At 37.8% G+C, this 20,891-nt stretch overlaps 1 protein-coding gene across 4 annotated transcripts in view; it reads left to right on the forward strand.

Moving 5' to 3' along the window:
- MTUS1 (microtubule associated scaffold protein 1) overlaps positions 1-20,891 on the forward strand; it is a gene marked incomplete at both ends in the record, with an annotated part of 105,458 nt that overhangs the window by 47,312 nt on the left and 37,255 nt on the right. Inside the window, one exon of one of the 4 annotated variants that reach the window (XM_080710539.1) lies at positions 6,790-6,910. The exons of the other annotated variants lie outside the window; for them this stretch is intronic. Coding sequence (XP_080566665.1) covers positions 6,790-6,910 — 121 coding nt within the window. Of the gene's footprint in view, positions 1-6,789; positions 6,911-20,891 lie in introns of those variants that run through there. 4 annotated transcript variants of the gene reach the window in all.

The following is a 20,891-nucleotide window of genomic DNA, read 5'->3' on the forward strand; positions in this document are numbered from 1 at the left end:
AAGGGCAAAGGTTGTAACTGAGTGGTAGATAACTCCTAGGTCCAATCTGAACACCACATGCACACAAAAGTATAGCAGTTGCCAAATTCCAAAACTTTAGCATGCAAAAGTTTAGAAATCAATCTTTAGTTTTTAAAATGTGTGATTTTAAATAATATTCCGGGAATTTAATGTCCTGTTTTATCACTTAGTACACAATGATAACTTTTTAACCATTCCTCTTGAATATTTAGGATGGTTTTTATTATATTCATAATGATATTAATACTTCTCTTGATGAATTATAGTCTCACATCATAATATAAATCATGTTGACAATGACATCCATGCACATAGCACTTGGTGCCCCCCTCCCCACCTTGTGGCTCCCACCTCCCTTCCAATACAAGGTACCCAGATTGACATGTCATATACACATTTTTGATGTTATAATGATTTTGTGGTGAATCTCTTCATAATTAGCAATGTCAACGTTTGAGGATTGTGTGTGTGTGTGTGTGTGTGTGTGTGTGTGTGCATGCATGTAAGCATGCGCTAGGGGTTGAGCCCAGAGGCATTCTACCTCTGAGCTATGCTCCCAGCCCTATTTTATTTTAACTTGGAAATAGGACCTCACTAAGTTACTCAGGCTGGCTTCCAACCTGTGATCCTCAGTCTCCCAAGTACTGGAATCACAGGCATGCACTACCACACCCAGCTGAAAAATAATTTAATGATAGATTCTTAAAACTAGTATCAATAAACATGCATATATTATAGTAATTTAACTTAAATAATCATATTACTTTCCAAAAGCTTCACATCAACTTATACCATGAACAAAGGCATAAAAGAATCACACACACCACAGTTGACATTAGATATTATTTAATTTTTTTGTTAAATTTATTGTTTTAAGGAAACTCCATCATCTCATAAGATAATAAAGAGCTTAGGAAGAGGCACTGGGTTGGGTCTTGGTGTGGTGTGAATCTTGGTCTTGACACTTTGTATTTGCATGCTGACCTTAGGCTAGTTGCTAAGCCTCTCCAAGTCTCACGATTCTCATTCGGCAGTGTGGGAATGCTTAGGGAATAATTTTTCAATATGGGCATAATGTTGACTTCATAGAATTTTTGTATACAGAGCCTCAAGTGGTAGCTACTTTTGCTAGGGATGGTGAAGATCATCCTTTCTGTTTTTCTTAAAAGTCTAGTGGCTTATTTTTAGAGTTCTTTTCCAGGCAGCTGGATTATTTTAAATCTTTAAACCAAGCAGGAAAGACTACTCAAAGTCAAGAACCATTTTCATGGGATAAGTGTCATAATTTATTTAAAGGTTATGATGCTATGAGATTCTAGGCAGCATTGACTCTAAATAAACTTGGCTTACTGTTTATAAGGAAGATGTCACACATACCACAGTCTGCTATTATTACCTTGGTTCTACCACAGGGGAAAGCTGTTTGGGGGATACCAGAGGCATTAGGGTTTGTTTATCTAGCTCCCTGATTATTTTACACAGGATTGTCAGTCCCAAGTGCCATGGTATCTGCCCTGGGAAGTGTAAATGCAACTCCACTTCCATGCTACTTAGCAAAGTCGCTACATGGTAAGGCGGCTTTTTCTATCTCCCTTTTTCAAGTGTTGGGCAATGGCTAGAAGTTGTACATTTCCTCTGGGTAGGTGATGCTAATGTTTTTAGTTGTTCTCTGGTTAACAGAGATGAGGCTATCTCTCATTTCTGCCTTATGATTATCGTAACTTCCCTCTCTACTTAAAAGGCAGATGCTATATAGATATGTGCCAAATCTGGTATTTCAATTTGGGAGGAAGAATTATTGAGTAAATCTTGTTGGGGCAAATATTGTTAGCAGGAGCTAGATCTCTTTTTCACACATTACACACAAATGTATTATGGATGGATTAGTCTTAAACACAAAAATTAATATAAAGCATTGTAAATATAAACTTGTATAGAGAAAGTCTTTCTAGGAGCATTGGTATAATAGAAGATATTACTAAACATGACAGCAAATGTTTTAAGTTTCCCTCTTCTCAAAATCACTATAACAGTATTAGTAAGCAAAGAACAAATTGAGACTTGTGTTCTATAAATCACAATTGCTCTTTTAAATCAGCAAAATACACAATTCCACAATAGAAGTTAATAAATCATACTACTCCAAGACCTCTAAGATCCCATGTAATCTCTGCTAAAATCCTGTTGACATTTTCTGTAAAAATAGAAAAAAAATCTCAAAATTGTATGTGGAACCACATAGGACCACCAAATAACCAGAATGGTTTTGTGAAAGAATATAGCTGGAGCCATCACAATTCCTAATTCAGAATAGATTATAAAGGTACAGTTATTAAAACTATATGGTAAATCAAATATGGTGGCACATACTTGAAATCCCAATACTTGGAAGGCTGAGACAGAATTGCAGGTTTGCAGCCAGCCTCAGCTACTTAAGTGAGCCCCTCTGAAATTTATTGAGACCCTGTTTCAAAATAAAGAATGAAAAACAAGTTGGGGGTATAACTTGGATATAGAATGCTCCTGGATTCAATCTCCAGTCCTGCAACAAACAAACAAACAAAAAAACCCTAAAAACCCTGTATGGTACAAAATAGCCGTGACTGGGTGTGGTGGCGCACGCTTGTAATCCCAGTACTTGGGAGGCTGAGAGAGGAAGACCCTGTTTAAAAATAAAAATAAAGTTGGCCTGGGGAGGAATGCCTCAGAAGTGCAGTGCCCCTGGATTCAACCCTCAGTAACACACACAAACACACATACACACACACACACACTTTCAATATCCACATAAAATTAAAAAAAATTAAAAACAATAAAAGTAATAATGCATTCAATAACAGTGAAATTGCCTTTTATTTCTTTGGTCTTCCAAAATAAAAGCTTAATTTAAAATAATAATGTATTGTTAATAATAATAATGTTGCTTTTTAAAAAAAATCTATTCATCAGATTGTTTTAAAAAATGTTTAAGGTACCTGCATATCATATTGCTCTGCAACTGAATTTATTTTTTAACATAATGTAAGCTTAGTAAGCTTATTCAACTTAAGTTTTTCACACTTATCTTCCCAAGAGATTAAATAACCCCCTATATTGTTATTTTATGGCTTCAAAAGTATCATTAAAATGCCAATGTCAATTATTTAAGTATCTGCAGAGGATTCAATTATTCAGTTATTTATAATTTCTTTCCTTTTTGGTATAATTTCAGAAACTCTAACATAAAAGTGATAAGAGCTGACCAATCAAATCATCAAAAAACTTATTTGAACCAACTTTTAAAAAATTTGCTTTCCCCCAAACAGTGTGTGTGTGTGTGTGTGTGTGTGTGTGTGTGTGTGTGTGTTATAAAAATAGTTGAAACCTTAAAATATCTGCTTGCTCTGTTAGACGAATAACTGGATGTAAGTGTGTAGGAGACAGCCATGGACTGTAAGACAGCCTGTTCCTACTGTGAATGGGTTGCAAAACAGCCCCGGTGTTGGCACATTGTGCTAGATGGTCGCCAGGTGGCAGACTGGGTTTGAGAGAGAAACTCAATTCCAACTGTTCATGTTCTCCTATCTAGTATGCATCTCTGTGTGTACTTTACTGTACAAACAAGACCTACTTTTCTTTTTTGGTGGTACTGGGGTTCCTGGAAGCCCTTCTACCTCCAGGCTACACTCCCAGACCTATTTTTATATTTTTATTTGAAAACGGTCTCTTAAGCCAGCGAGGCTGGCTTCGAACCTGCGCGATCCTCCTGTTTCCGCCAAGACCTACTTTTGATTTTTTAAATTTTCTTTCTCACTAGGATTGTTCTACTTATTTTAGTTTTTTCTTTGATGTTAAAAAGATTGTTCATAACATTATTTTCAATTTAGGTGGGGTAGTTTAGTGTAGTTAGAATTTTAATGAGTGTAACTAAGTGGTGACTAGATTACTCATTTCTTCTTTTGGATGGTCTAGGCCAAAGGATTTCTCTTTTGAGACAGATATTTTAGAATTTAGTATGAAGAAACATCAAATTCCCACCACTTCCAAAATATACAAAGTCCAAATCTCCAACTGTATGGACTGCTACATGTTTGTTTTTATATTAGGATATTTGTCTCTGTTGTTATATTTGTAATTTTGATGCTGATTGGTATCTTGGTTTCTGTGAGGTTTGGGAGAGCAGAAGTTGTTCATGGTATATTTTAATATTCCAAATCTGGTGAAAATATGTGGATATTTTTAATAAAAATTGTGATAAAGTAGAAAAAAATCTAAAAGTGAGTTTTCTGACTTTAAGCCTTCAATTGTTTGCTCCTCAGTTGCCACGACTGTGGCTGTGTAGGAGGTTGTGTATGAACACGTCTCTTTCTCACGGGGACCTGGGCAGGTTGTTGGGTCTGTCTCCCTTGTTAACAAGCTCTGACATGACATGCTACGGAATGTTGAGTAAAGAGGGAGGAGGAAATACTAAAATTTTCCTTTCCTGCCTGTGTTCTTCCCTCTTCCCATCCTGGGTGCTCTATAGAACTTCTAAAAGAAGAGCTTCCTATTTAATAGCATTCATTAGGGTTGTTTATGGCTATCGATTCATTTATTTCTTTCCAAATCCTTTATTCTTTAAGAAGTCTTATATATAGGCATTGATATCTTTTTTTACATATACATTATTATTATTATTATTATTATTATTATTATTATTATTATTGCAGTACTGGGATAGAACCCAGGGCAATCCTACCTCTGAGCTACACCCCCAGCCCTATTTTATTTTATTCTTTATTTTGAAACAGCGTCTCACTGAGTTCCAAAGGGCCTAAGTAGTAGCTGAGGCTGTCCTCGAACTGCAATCCTCCCATCTCAGCCTCCCAAATGCTAGGATTACAAGCATGCACCACTATGCCCGGCTGTTGTCATTTTTACGTTTTAAAAAAAAAATGTTGAGTTTAGGCCATTCCTGGCTTAAAAGAATTAGTTTAAGTGAGCACATTGCCAGTGTTAATTTTCTTGTCTCTCATATCTTCCAACTTTTTGCTTTTTGTCATCCTATTTTTTTTTTTTTTTTTGGTGGTACTGGGGTTCCTGAAAACCCTTCTACTTCTGGGCTACACTTCCAGACCTAATTTTATACTTTTTAAATTTGGAAACAGGGTCTCTTAAGCCAGCAAGGCTGGCTTTGAACCTGTGCGATCCTCCTGTCTCTGCCTCCCAAGCGCGGGTATTACAAGCGTGCGCCACCACGCCCAGCTTTGTCATCCTATTTTAAAGTACTTTTACAAACCACTCTATTGAAATAAAAATTAATAAATACCAAAAAGGTATTCCCAACTGTAGCCTGCTCACATTCCTGTCTCCAAAGATCACTGTAAGAGTTCACCTGATGTAATTGTGTTTTTCTTGTGCTGGGGATCAACCCTGGATTTTGCCTATTCTAGTCAGGTGTTCTCCCACTGAGCTACTGAGCTACCTACATCCCAGTGCACACTGGTGTTCTATGAGTGCAAAATGTGTAGTCCTTACAGTACTGCCTATCTGACTATTCCTCTGGAACTGTAATGTGACAGTTGGTAGAGAAATCACATTGACTTCTTGTTGATTTTTAGCAAGGTACTGAGCACATGAGAATTACAGCTTTTGTCAATCTTTATTGATATTTTAAAACAGAAATTTTATTAGAGTTGGGAACATTTATTGTTTGAAGTTTTTTTTCTCACCCAAGGTATCATGCTTATAGTTAAAATATCTGGAAAAATGCTCTGTTTTATTGTTTTTTACTCTTCTCACTTTTTATATTTATTGGTGTTTTATAATCATACATCAAAGTGAGGTTCAAAGTGAGATGAACATGTGTGCATGCAGCACTTGGTGTTTCCCTCCACATTCCACCCCACTTTGTGCACATGTTCGTGGAATTGGTAGTGATACTTCATATATAGACATAGCATTATTTGAACTGTTTTCTTCCTCAGTTCTCCTTTTCCACCTTCCTCCCCCAGTCTGCTTTCACTGTTCTATTGGTCTTTCTCCTCATTTATCTGAAGTCCCTTTTGTTTCCCTCCTTTTTCTCTAGCTTCCACATTTGAGAGAAAACATATGACTTTTGAATCTCTGAGACTGGCTGGTCTCACTTCGCATAATATTCCCTAGCTCCATCAATTTTTCTACAGATGACATAATTTTGTTCTTCTTTAAGGCTCAGTAAAACTCTGGTGTGTGTATATACCCCATTTTCTTTATCTATTCACCTGTCAGTGTGAGTGTAAATAATTATCATTTGAAATTTTTGAATCGGGATGTAGGTTACTTTAATGAAATCATTTCCCCCCCAATTACTAAGTAAACACCAGGCACGTGAGGTAATTTCCTTAACAACCTTCCAAGTGGCTACAGGATCTGTGACAGTATTGGTTGTTACATAAAGCTCCTAAGACCACCCACTTTCTCCTCCCCTTTCCCATCTCCGATGAGAACCACAACACTCCGACGCACGTACAGTGTGATGTAACTCAGAGGCTGCTTGCTGCTAGATTCCCTGGGAGCTTTCACTCAGAGGAAGAGCATTGTTTGGGCAACATCTGGGAGTGAGAACAGAAGCCAGAAATCCTTGGACAGCTCCGGGTTTTTTTTTTTTCCTCTGCTTTGAGTCTCTGGTGGAATGACATTAGCTATGTAGGCATGTTTTCTCTCCCTGTGTCTCTTGGCTTCAAAATGTACTGAATGTAAAGAGACAGCATGTGTGATAGTCCACGGGAGCTGCTGCTTCTGTGAAATCCTTCCACCTGCTCTGAAGACATGTTGTTGTCTCCCAAATTCTCCTTGTCCACCATTCATGTTCGCCTGACTGCCAAAGGATTGCTTCGAAACCTTCGACTTCCTTCAGGGTTTAGAAAAAGCACAGTTATTTTCCACACAGGTTAGTCTGCATGGGTCTTTGCTGAGTGTTGCATGGGGAAAATGTCAATTGATTTGCAGATGTTTGTTGGAGATATGTAAAGAGATAGACATTGGGGGAAGTAAAGCTCTTGTTGGTGAGAGGAGTAGGCTTCCTAGGTAGAGTGAGCAGTTGTCTTGTGTGCTGAGGCGCACGAGCGTGTTTTTGCTGTTTGCAAGAGGATGCGAGCTCTGTTGTGTTTGTGGGATGCAGAAGTGCGGCCCGGGTGTTTCTGGGCTCTGGTTCTTTTCTCTGTCACCAATTAAGCCTCTAAAAGTCAATACCTACTAAATTACATTTTCCCTCAAATGGTTTTGGAAACAGAACTCAAGTAAATTAAGAAGAGCATCTCTTTCCAGTAAAAGAGAAAAAGAGATGAAATGAGAGGGTTTCTGTCATGTTTTCATTTCTCACTGAGATAAATAGGTTATTTTAATGTAGCAAAGATTTCTATATTCTAAATATTTCTGAAATGTAAATATGGATGTTTGTTGAGAGGGAACACACAAATCACCAGTTTAGCTTTCCAATCTGGGTAGTAAAAAAAATGTTTGCAGTCACAAAACACTGCCTGAGATGCTGATGTTTCTATCTGCTCTCCTTGTTTGTGCCTGAGATGGAAATAAACCTGGTGTATATTTCAGGCATCTGTGAACCTGCCTGCTCGCTTGGAGAAGGTTTGGTTGTCTCACACCGCGGCTTCTTGTTCTAGATGATAACTGACAACTCTGGTAAATTAAGTTGGTCTTATTCTGTGAAAACGCGGGTGCTGTTCTGGGCTCACTAGTGTTGACTTTGATAGGACTGTTGAATAGGGACATCACTGGGGTTGTTTTCTGTTTCATGTGTGTCTCGGCCTGGCCTGTAAGCAGCTTGTTTTTCACTTGGCTCTTCTCGGTCTCCGGCGACTCTTTCAGCTGGCTGTTTTTAGTTTTCCCCGGGGCGTCTCCCTTCTCTGTGGGATAATTCTCATCTTTTCCGACACCTCTTTCTCAGGTTTCATAACTCCCTTGCCCTGTCATTTCTGTGTGCCAGCCTCTCCCTCTGGTTCTGAGCTGACGGCAGGAGGTAAATGAGGTAAGCTGGGAGGGGAAACAGTGGCTCTTCCTCTCCCAGCCCAAATGTCACACGGTCTTCCAACGACTAAAACAAACAAAAAGTCGCAAAGAGGTGGGGAGACTGGGGTTGAAGCTTAGTGGTGTCATGAGACCCTGTGTTCATTCCTCTGCACTCCTCAAAAGTAAAAAAGTAAAAAAAGAATTACTAATAGATGGAAAGAAATTAATAAAAAGGTGTTTTATATTGGTAATAATTTGTAATTTAAAATAGCACCAAATAGCTTTTAATTTTAACAAGTTCTTATTTTTAAACAATGTAATATATGTTCTAAGTTAAGAAAATCAAACAGCACAAAAAGTTCTATGCTTCTAAGCTAGCTTCTAGCTTTTGAATCATATAAAAATCCATACAGGTCTTTTATATTCTTTTTTTGTTACACAGAAATAGAAGCATAGTATATATTCTTCTATAGCTTTTTGTTTGTTTGTTTTTTGAGGTGCTGGAGATCGAACCCAGGGCCTCAAACATGCTGGGCAAATGTTTTGCCACAGAGTTACATCCCCAGGCACCTATAGCATGATTTTTTTAAGTTACTATATCTTAGAATTTCATGTTGACCCATGAATCATCTTACTACATGTTCATCTATGTCATTGTTTTTGAGAGTCCTATAACATCTGTTGGTTGAGCTGTGATTTAACCAACTTTCTATTAGTTGACTCATTTTAGGTGGTCGGTGATATTTTTTGTGAAGCAAATAGCTTTCCAAGACAGCTCAAACAAAAGACACAAGGGTTTAAATACCAAAGTGACATTAATATGGATGTTTTAAACACATTTTATTCTCTAGACTTATATCAAGTATTCTTTGTGGTACTAGCGATTAAGCCCAGGAGTGTTATACCTCTGAGCTACACCCCAAAGCCTATTTTATTTTTTATTTTGAAACAGAGTCTCACTAAGTTGCTGAGGGTTTTGCTAAGTTTCTAAGGCTGATCCTCCTGTCTCAGCCTTCCGAATACTGGCATTACAGGTGTGTACCACTGTGTTTGACTACATAAAATATTTTTAAAAATTTCTTTGATTGCAGTCATAAATTTTAGAAGTACATAGCACTGATCTAGTTTACCTTATTTTACACCAGGAATCCCAGGGCTCAGAGAAGCAAGTTACCTCCCAAAGGCACATAGTAAATGACAGAGAGACCCAAGCCTGGGAGTTCTGTTTAGAATGTGTGGCTTACAGGTTTTTCTGGCTGTGAATTTTGCTATAATTTTGTGAGACCCATGGAATAGTAGAGATGGGGAAAGAGTTTCTAGTGATAAAAAGAGATTTGCATGAAGGAAACATTTTTAAATTGTGCAAAGAGCCAGGTGTGGTGGCCCATGTCTCTAAGTCCCATACTGGGGAGGCTGAGCCAGAAGGATCACAGGTTCAAGGCTAGCTTCAGTAACACAATGAGACCCTGTTTCAAACTAAAAATGGCCATTCGATGTAGTTCAGAGGTAGAATGCTTCTAGGTTCAATCCCAGTACCCCCCCCCCCCAAAAAAAAAAACCTCACCCCAAGTAAAATATAATTCTCTTTTGAGCTTGTCCATATTATATTAAGGTCTCAAAAATCTCCTCCATAAGTTTATTCTTATCTAAATGATCTGAAAGCAATACGTTTTTTGTGTTCTCAGTCAAGAAAGTGTTGTTGGTTTTCTTAGTGACCTTGCTACTGATCTGGGTTCCAGGATTCCTACCTGGGTCATAGCCTTGGTTCTACCAGTAACAAAGTTGAACTGTTAACCAGCACAGGGATACAGAATAAGAAATTTGAATGAGATGGTTTCAAAGGTCCTCTGACCCTCAAATTCTGTGAGTTTCCTGGCTGTAGATTTAAAAACTCTGAGCTGGGCATGGTGGCACACACCTATAATCCCAGTGCTTGGGAGGCTGAGACAGGAGGATTTCAGGTTTGAGGACAGCCTTAACTACATAGTAAGACTCCCAGCAACCTAGGAAGACCGTATTTCAAAACAAAAACATAAAAAGAACGGGGGGTATAGCTCAGAGGTAGAATGCCCCTGGGTTCAATCCATAGTACCATAAAAAACAAGCAAACTCTGAATGTATTGCTAAGTCTGGAAATTCATTCTGTCTCCCAAATCCAATAAATACTCTTGACTCATCTGTTTTTCTTCATGACACCATGCTTCTCCTTATCTGGTTGCCAAACTTCAGTCATCTTTGAATTATTATTCATCTTTACCTGCAGCTGATTGATGGCAAGAATCTAAGACACTACCATCTGAAATGTTATTTTTATTTTTGTGTAACTGGTGATTAAACCCAGGGGAAATTCTACCTCTGAGCTACACCTCCAGACCTTTCTAAAAATTTTTTTTACTTTGAAACAGGGTTTTGCTAAGTTGCTGAGGTTGGCCCGGAACCTGCAATCCTCCAGTCTCAGCACGCTAAGTACTGGAATTTTAGGCGTGAATCACAATCTGTTTATTTTTACCTCTGGCACTACCCTATTTCAGGCATTATTCAACTTAAGCATTTCAAATTGCTCTTTTTATTAGTAAAAAGGGGGTAAATATTGACAATTTTTTCATCCAATCTGACAATGGGCTGTCCAAAAGACTTTGTATTTGGTCTATACCACCAACCTTCCTCCTAATTCTAAACTGTCTTTTACATTGCATGATCAACTCGTTTATTTTTGTAAGTATATTTTAGATAGGTACTGTGTGCCAGGCACAAGGCTAGGTGCTGAAACTATAGCCAGGACTAAGTCCCACATGGCCCCTGCCTTCACCCAGCCCACAAATTAACAGAAGGATCATCAGTCAATCCTGTTAAGGTGTGGAGTGGGCACCCGGGCAGCTCTCAGCTACCTTTTTCCAGGTTATAAAAAAATTCCTTTTAAGTCGAGTCCTCAGGACACTGGGTAGGCTCAGTATATGTCAGTATTTACACATCATCTTATTTCCAATCTTATAACGGGTAAGCATAGGGAAAAGAATTTTCTGAGTAGAAATATCCATTGCCACTTGGAATTCAGTTTTTCCTTGAAAGTGGAAATAATTATTAATTATAATAAATAGTACCTTTTGAGCTTCAAAGTTAATGTTCCCTTTGACTCAAATGAAATCAACTTACTAAGAAGTAAAAATTCCTTTTCCTGAGCTAGCGAGATTAAAAGAGAGTACTGTAGCAAAAAGGAGTAGTGGATGTCCATATGTGTTGAGGAAGAGCAGTAATAGTATTAGAACAAAATATTCTATCTACTTAAAGCAGTACTGAAGAGAACCATTTTGACTAGGTGTTCCATAAGAGTCAGGCAGAATGTGAATAAAGTGGTTTAATTGGAATAAAATTTATCAAATTGTGTTCTTACATTTGGTATTAACTTTTGAAACTGTCAAGAGGACTGATTTAAGCAACAAATCAGACTGCTTAAGCAACAAATCAGACTGCTTAACTAAGAAGTAGTTCATCTCAGCTAAGAAGGAGCTATGATCTTCAGTGGCTCAGTGATGTCAGGATCAGCATCTTTGCTATTTTCTTAGCCCTTTCCTTATGAGCTCACAACAGCTGTTTCAGGCAAGAAGAAAAATAAATAGGGAAGGGGTAGTGTCAAAACTTTTAAGCTTACATCTCATTGGCTAGGTCCCAGGCACAGGGCTCTCTCTCCTTGCAAGGATACCTGGGAAATTGAGTGACTTCTATGGTCACAGTCGTATCTACAGGTATTTTGTAGTACCTGCACCAGAGAAAGCAAAATAATCATTTATCAGAAACTATTATTGGCCACTTATAAATGAGAGAGTATGCTATTTATCAGGTTGAATCTGGTAGCAGGCTTAGCTGTTTTTCTCTCTAATACAGTATGAACTTGTTTGTTTTTACTTATTACTAACTTGTAATTATTTCAGTTAAACTTTGAAGCTGTTTTGTTATTTGAACATAAGTGTTAATATTTGATCATTTAAGGGAATTATTTTGTGTTATAATACACTGAGGAAAATGTCCTCAGCTTTAGATGTGACTTTTATATACTTAGTTTGTTAGTAGTGTGTTTATGGTGGGTAGCCTGTTCATGGACTGTTAAGGGAGTAGTAAATAAACTTTAACTTCTGTTGTAGTTTTCTTACACTACAAAATATAGATGTCAATGAAGCCATTATAGAAAGCTCCCTTGAGAAGCCATATATATTAGAATTTGTGTGAAAAAAAAACTCACGAGATTCAATCATTTGTAGACTACAAAAGGACCAAGTTCAAGAATAACCGATGGGAGATGTATCCTTTCACCACCACACTGTTTTCTTTCTGTGAATTCACATTGTTCTTTTTGGCTCTCTTGAATGTAGTCTTGGCAACTTTGCTGGCCTCCTGCTACAGATAGGTATTTAGTAAGGTCTAGTGCTATGAATGGTGGTATGCTCAAAACACGCTGTTACAGACTGATACTAAGCCCCTGTAGCTATGATGATCTTACAGCTATAGCTTTGCTATGACCTAAAAAAAACTGCCCTTTGATGATTACAGCATTCTATTTAAGAAAGTCAAATGTTAAATGACTTTTCATTCATAATAGATAGTATCTTGACATGTTTTTAAAAGTTAGATGTTAAAAAGACAGCCAGTACATCTTAATCTGACAAGTTTCAGATAGCTAAAATTTCATTGGACTAAATTATGTTTAATGTAGTATCTATTTTCACAGAAAAGTGGAAATTAAACCATAAATTAAGGTTTGGAGTTAGATTAAGGATGGGAAGATGGGAAGTAGACTGGTGGGTTTTTTTTTTTTATCAAGAAACAGTGAAGGAACATGATGAGATATGTATAGTAAATACCAATCAGAACTGTTGAAATAGTTTGGTTACTTGAGTGTAAGTTAGTAGAAAATCAGTCTATAGATAAAATAATATGTATTACATTTTTAATTAGCTCTAAAATATGTTTTGGAGCTAAAATATTAATCATATGTATATTACTTGTTTTCTTAGATAAAAGGGCAATAGATATATGATTTTAAATATATCTAATATTGGCATTTCTATTTGTCTTAGATGATACTATGGGTTATTTTAATACACAAGGACCCTTACAAACATCAGCAATTATATACCTTTGAGGCAGAGGAAGGCTAAGAGAGCTTCTTGGTCCCTGGTGACCCAAGTTCTGCCTAGCTCAGGATGTGAAAATTACAGAAGATACAGCACTTAAATTATAAAATAATAAATGCACTGGAGGCCATTTCTGCAAGAAAAAGAATCTTGAGGTGTTTATCTTCTTGCTTTGGAATTAGTTTCTAATGATGATAGAATATTATTTCTGGTACTATATTCTTTCATGTGTTAAAAAGGATACTTTGGTGCATGCTGTCATTGCTAAGATTATAAAAAGACAGTGCTTGGCACAAGCAGGCTATGTGGTACAGTGCAGTTTTGTAAGTATTTAATGAAATTATTAAGTCAAAATGATTATTAAAGCTGGGCATGGTGGTACATGCTTGTAATCCCGGTACATGGGAAGCTGAGACAGGAGGATTGCAGCCGGCCTCTGCTACTTAGTGAATACCTCTGAAACTTAATGAGACCCTGTTTCAAAATAAAGAATAAAAAATAGGGCTGGAGGTGTAACTCAGAGGTAGAATGCCGCAGGGTTCACCCTTGTACCGCAAAAAAAAAAAAAAAAAAAAAAGACAAAACAGCACAGGTCTATATGAAGGTCACTATTTATTAATATTTCAGGAAAACATAATTCATAATTTGGATGATAAGATTGGGGAAAGCCAGTATCAGTGTCTACTTTTGGGTTTCTATTTTATTCTTTAACTTGTGCTGTTTTCTGAGAAAAGACCTATTCAGTTTGTTCATAAGAAATGAAAATAAGCACAACTCAAGGTACTTGTTTCCTAATTTAAAATGAATATTCAATTTTTTTAATTAAAATTTGTGTTTTTATCAAAAGTTTTGTTATATGATCAGAATGAAAATACTTTCATTCCATATATTTGGAATATTTAATTTTAAGCTAATATTACAATACTTGCAAAATGTGTGTTCTGTTTCATTTTGTGGAATGCTTCTTTAGGCCTAAAACAACAACAGGAACAGAATTAGCCAACAATACAGTAATATGGACTTTTATGTTATTTAGAAAGATATCTACTGGAGGGCAGTAATTCCTTCTTACAGTACTTCTGAAGGAAGTGAATTTTTATCCTTTTGTAATTAGTATCTATTTTAAGTACACAAGAACATGAGAATTTGGCATACTTCCTGTCAGTTACATAGAAAATATTTAAGGTCAAGTTTGGACTGTTTATTTATTTTTTTCTTCAGTAAAAGCTTTGTAAGCATAATTAAGCCTAATTTTTTTTTTTACTATGTCTTCTATTCTTCAATCTGATTTTAAAATAAAAGCAAACAACAAAAAAGCAAACCACTTTCACATATACTATATGCCATTCCGACAAATCCACCAGTAATGTAAAATTTAAAATGCTGGACTGATAATGTAACTCAGTGTTGAGAGCCCTTGCTTAGCACAAGAGGCTCTGAATTTTATCTTCAGCACAGCAAAAAGAAAAAAAAAGTGAAAGTGTTTTAAAGGCTCCTCTCCCCACCAAAAAACTTTTTGTTGACTAATTTCAGAATTCTAAACTGTGCTTTGCTGAGCCTTAAATGTTCCATATTAAGTAAATGCCATCTCTACCTAGAAATAGAAAAATAGTATATGTATCTCCTAAATTATGATTACTATTAACTTTTTCAGAGAAAATAAAGAATGAAAAGAACACTAGAAAGCTTTGTAAAAATATAAATCAATACTTGATGACTTAAATATTATGGTGAGGGTGTACAGGTTACCATGAGCTCACCGTTAAATTGATACTACCACGAACTGGCATGGTGGTACATGCCTACAATCCCAGTACTTGAGAGGCCGAGCCAAGAGGATCACAGTTCAAGAGCAGCCTTAGCAAATAGTAAGACTCATCAACCTAGTGAGACTTTGTTTCAAAATAAAAATAAAATAAGGCTGGGGATATAGCTTGGAGGTAGAATGCCCCTAGGTTCAATCTCCAGTACCTGCCCAAAAATATACAACTAGAAAGTGTGTTTTCATAGTCTTGTGAAGAATTAGAGGCAGTCTTCAGGGCAATGGGAAATCAAAAGCTGGTTGCACCTTGGGAAAATGGCAAGTGATTAATTTTGGAAAGCAGGTGAGTTTAGAACAGAGCATTTTTGGACACTCAAGAGCAGAGTGTAAGAAAACGTCCTAGCACCTTCCTCAGCACATCCCCCCTGAAACCATCTCTTTCCCTGCCCTCGCCCTGCCTCATTCTTCATGCTAACCTCCTCCTGATGTCACTTCCTAGCTGGGAACCCGTGACTCAGTCTGGACACCTCCTGATCCAGCTGGCCCCGCAGTGCACTTCTGCCTCACAAGCACATTCTGCTTCCCCACCTGTTCCACTGCCTTGAGTCCTGGAGTTTCTCTCCCTGGCCTCCCTCCTGGCCTCTCTACTTCCGGTCTTGCCCCTTCAGATCTCTCTTCCTGTGCCTCCAGGACCCCGCTCAGCATTGTTCTCTTTCTCCTACAGGATGAATCCAGCCTTGCATGGCACCCATGCTCTGGTCCATGTTCATTTCCAGCTGTTTTAATTTTGCTTTAACTTTGGGATTGCTGACCTTGTCATGATACCAGGGTAGCCAGAGGCCTTGGATCTCTGTGTCTGCCGCCTTTGCCTGCCTTGAATGCCAGTACTCTGCCTCTCTGCCTCCCTGTCTGTTAGATGTGTAAATCTCCACCCAGGCTCTGTCTCTGGAACTCTGCCCCAGGCCTAGGTGTTTCCCTACCTGTACCCCACACATGGTGTATATAATCCTAGTACCTATTAAATCATTGTCACCGTTGATGGCTTATTTCTGTCTCTGCTACACTAAAGTTTCTTGAAAGCAAGAACTGATCCATTAGGAAGGCATCCCACAGACATTTACAGAATGAGCAGTAGTCATTTAGATGACCATTTCAAATCTTGATAATTTTTCTTTTTAGAAAACATTTCCCAGTAATTCCAATGTTAGTGGTTTACTCTCATGAAATATCCTATGATAAGCTCCCGTCATGGGATGCTAAGGAAACATGGACTGAAAGAACTTGTGCATGGGTGTCCCTAGTAGAGCTGAGATAGGTAAGCACAGATTAAGGAAGAAAGAAGGCTGTCTGCCCAGCTTGTTAGGTTCAGAGACCCCTCACTAGCCCCGAGTTTATGCCTTACATTCTGTTAGATGGTAAGCATTAGTTGTCATTGTGGTAGGTAGTGGAAGCCCTGTCACACAGTGTCTGTCGCCTTTTGCATGTATATTGATATTTGAGAGTTGAACAGGAAGAGAGTGCCACTAGGGAAACAGGAGCCGGCAGTAATCCCAGGCGTCCTCAGGCATCCTTGTGCGGTCTCTCCCTCCCATAAGAGTCCTCCCTGGCCCCGTGGCACCTAGGCAAGCTCACCAGCACCTCCTCTAGGCTGTTGTGGTAGATTCTGATAAATATTTGCTGAGCAAGTGGTCATTGGTATATAAAAAAACTAGGCAACATTAATTTCTAAATTCTGTGTTCAGTTTTGTGTTTCACTGAACACAAGGCAAATTCTCTTAGTAGTCTTCTCTCACTTGATTTTAATAATGTGGAAAAACAGCAGATTCAGTAAACGTATAACTGTGTGACCCTAAGATGGGTGGTTCTCAGCTGCTCTACATGATGATGATTGGTCTGGGACTTAATGGATAAGTCTCTCTCAAAATTGTTTTTGGTCAGTCAGTCCACCTGAACGGTTCGAGCCTGAGAAATGGGTCCATTCCTCTTTACCTACTTTCTTTAAGAAGACGAGAAACCAGTTCTTTGGGTTAGTTTTAAATTTATTAGATAGAAGTCTCTGAATAGAAAGGACAAAAAAAAAAATAGCAAACAGTGCTCTTCAGCTGTTTTCCAAGTGAGCTAGTGTATTTGATTGAAGACTTTTGTTTTTCCCAATGGAAATTTTGGTTTTCATCAGAATGAATCCCTGTAAAGTTGAATCAGAAGTGATAGTGGTAATTATCTTGCTGAGAGGAATATGAATTGATGTAGAAATTAACATTCCGTTTTAAGATTTCTGATGAAATTGATTCTTTGGAATTAGAACATGTTCTATTAAGAGCTATAATGAATAAAATAGTTTATGTTTTAAAAACAGCTGCATTATCAAAACAGTGATATCCTTATAAACATGTAAGGGCATGTAAGGACAGAATGGCAAAATGTGGCTCATATTACATCAGAGCAAAGTTTGGTGCATGCTATGCTAATTTCACTTTAGTAACAGACCCCCCTAAGGATTTAAGGGAAACTTGTGTTTTTTCAGGATTATGAAGCACCCACTCTATGTGAGCCTTAGAGCTTTGAGCATCACCGGAGGCTTTTGCATCATCTCTGATCTTCAGTTGAGCTGGAATGGGGAGAGGGAAAGATGCACAAACTGGGTCATCAGCCTCCGTGTGCCGCGGTTTTGTCCTTAGGGAGCACTGTATGTGGAGCAGAAGATTGAGGTCACAGCATGCTCTTCTAGCTCCAGGTAGAGGGCACTGTGTGCAATCGAAGATATGTTCTTTTAGGAGAATAATATGGCAGCGTGTTCTTTTCTCCTTAATTCCAAGTCTGTTCTGCATCTCTAAGAAGCCTGTTTAGATTCCTGACTAGATTCCCCAAAGAAGACTTCTGTGAATAGATTATATTTTCTTGGTGGTTAAATGTGAAATAAAGATTCACGTGTTCAAAATTCATTTTTACAGCCGGGCGTGGTGGCGCACGCTTGTAATCCCACGCTTGGGAGGCGGAGACAGGAGGATCCAGCAGGTTGGAAGCCAGCCGCACTGGCTTACAAGACCCTGTTTCCAAATAATAAAAAAAAAAGTATAAAATAGGTCTGGGAGTGTAGCCCGGAGGTAGAAGGGCTTCCAGGAACCCCAGTACTACCAAAACAAACAAACATAAACAAAAAATTCATTTTTACCATCTTTTAAAAATAAGTTTGTTTATACTCCATTCTGTATTTAATTTTGGATAGGTAATACATTTAACCCATGGTTTAAGAATTATTAAAAATAATTTTAGAACACCTTTTATCTGTCAGGTTCCTGTTTCTTAATCTAAAAAAGTAAACATTTTTAGTACTTTTAAATGTATTGTGCAATATTTTTGTCATATGAAGCAAGAACCTTAAAGAATATTTCTCCAAAAATGTTAATGTGAAAGATTCACCTTTCATATTTTATAAGTAATTAGAAGCTGACAATTGTAAAACTCTGATATTGTATTAAGTACCATTGGTAAGCATATATTAAATAACATTGACAAGCATAGAAATTCTAGAAAGAGAATCAAAATGTTACTAAGGACTCAGGAAATGATAAAGTGATGTATCAATAAATAAATGAAATTATAAGTATTGTTAGGTCACAGACAATAATATCAGTTAGGAGAATGAACTTGTAGCCATAATATTTTGTTAGGTTTATTACATAAATTTTAATTTTCACTTATGTAATACACTGCATCTATACCCAATCTACTTTTTTTCCCACAAAAACTTTATCCTTTTTTAAAATTTTTATTTGGTGCATTGTAATTCTACATCATGAGGAAGTTCAGAACTATAGAGACATACATACACACAGCTCTCCTTAGTGATCCTCCCCCAGCTCCCGCCTCACTTCCCCTCCTCCATGTGCATGATATGGAGATTGGCATTGATAATTTTGTGTACATACATCATGTCCATTGAAATATTTCCTTCATTGAATCTCCCTTTCCTTTCCCCACCTGCCTCAAGAAATACAAATGGCCAGTAAATACATGAAAGAGTGTTCAATATCATTATCAAGAGAGATGCAAATCAAAACTACACTGAGATTTCACCTAAACCCAATTAGAATGGCTATCATCAAAAATACCAACAATAATAAATTCTGTGAATAATGTAGGGAAATAGGAACTCTCATACTTTTTTTGGTGGGATTGCAAATTAGTGCAGCCACTTTGGAAATTAATGGTGGTTCCTCAGAAGAATGGGAATGAAACTACCATTCGACCCAGCTTTATCACTCCTGGGTATCTTCCCAAAAGGATGGAGACCAGACCACTCTAATAATGCTTACTTATGTATCTATGTTAATAGCAGCGCAATTCACAACAGTCAAATTATGGAACTAGCTAGGTGTTCATCATCTATAAAGCAAAACAAAATTATGTCATTTGCAGGAAAATGGGTGGAACTAGAGAATATCATACCCATTCCACTTTCCAAAAAATAGTCTGAGTGTAATTATGAGAACAAAGACTTGTATCAGAGGCCTGGATTTCGACTGGATCTGAGAGGCTGCCTACGCCTGGGGAAGCCTTTTCACATCCAGAAACCTCCCGTTCTCTCTCTAGGTAGGGAGGATCAATAAAGGTAACCAGGGCGGCCTGCCTGTAGTCCCAGCTACATAGGAGGTCAAGGGGAGGCTTGCTTGAGCCCAGGAATTTGAGGTCATCCCGGGCAACATAGCAAGACCCCATTTTATACAAGATATGAAGAATATGAACACTCTGAACAGTAAGATCTTGTGTAATTATTATTACATGTTGCATGATTGATAGTTCCTTAGAACATATAGGAAATGATATAAGTCCCAGATATTTTGACAAGTTATAAAATATTTGGACTATTTTTCATTAATATAGTAAGTGACTATAATAATTTGTCCTTCTGGACTGTAATAGTATAAGAATATCAAGTTGGATATTATCTCTATCTACTAGGGAAATGTCAATTATTAATAAGCAACTTAATAACTACTAACAATAAGAAAAAATGGATAGTTTTCCCCTTATCTTCAGTGGAAGCAAAAAAAAAGAACAAAATTATGTCACTTGTAGGAAAATGAGTGGGATTGAGAATATTGTGCTAAGTGAGGTCAGCCAGTCTCAAAAAACAAACACTTGGATGTTTCATATGTAGAAATTAGATAGAAATTGGAAAATAAGGGGAATCTTAGAGGATCAGAGTAAGTGGAGTGATGGAGTTCAGGGAAGGAGGAGGGGAGAGAGGTGTAAGAAGGTAACATTGAAATGACGCTATGTATGTATATGAAATTACCAATTCCAACTCAAAGACATGCACAGGGAAGAGGGGGCTGGGACCTGGAGGGAAGTCTCCGCGTGCGTGGACGTGGATGCCTATCACTCTATCCCTCGTAATGACAGTGCACTGCTACTTAGGGAGGCCCTTCGCAATTCACTGAGACTCTGTTTCAAAAATAAGAAAGCCTGCCAGGCATGGTGGCACACGCTTGTAATCCTGGCATTTGTGAGGCTGAGATAGAAGGATCATGGTCACAGACAGCCTCAGCTACTTAGCAAGGCCCTTTACAACTCAGTGAGATCCTGTTTCAAAATTTAAAAGCCTAGCCAGGTGTGGTGGCGCACGCTTGTAATCCCTGCGCTTGGGAAGCTGAGACAGGAGGATCGCGCAGGTTCGAAGCCAGCCTCAGCTGGTTTGAGACCCTGTTTCCAAATAAAATATAAAAATAGGTCTGGGAGTGTAGCTCGGAGGTAGAAGGCCCCTGGGTTCCATCCGCAGTACCACCAAAATAAATAAATAAATAAATAAATAAAAAGCCTAAAAAAATAGGGCTGAGGGTGTAGTCCAAAGGTAGAATGCCCCTGGGTTCCACCCCTAGTACTCCAGTACTGCAAAAAATAAAAATTAATAAAAATAAAAAAAGACTAAAAAATAGGGCTGGAGGTATAGCTCAGAGATACAATGCCCCTGGGTTCCATGCCCAGTACCCCCCCACACACACACAGGATAG

The sequence above is a fragment of the Muscardinus avellanarius genome (genome assembly GCF_963383645.1).
Source record: "Muscardinus avellanarius genome assembly, chromosome: 14".
Taxonomy (NCBI): domain Eukaryota; kingdom Metazoa; phylum Chordata; class Mammalia; order Rodentia; family Gliridae; genus Muscardinus; species Muscardinus avellanarius.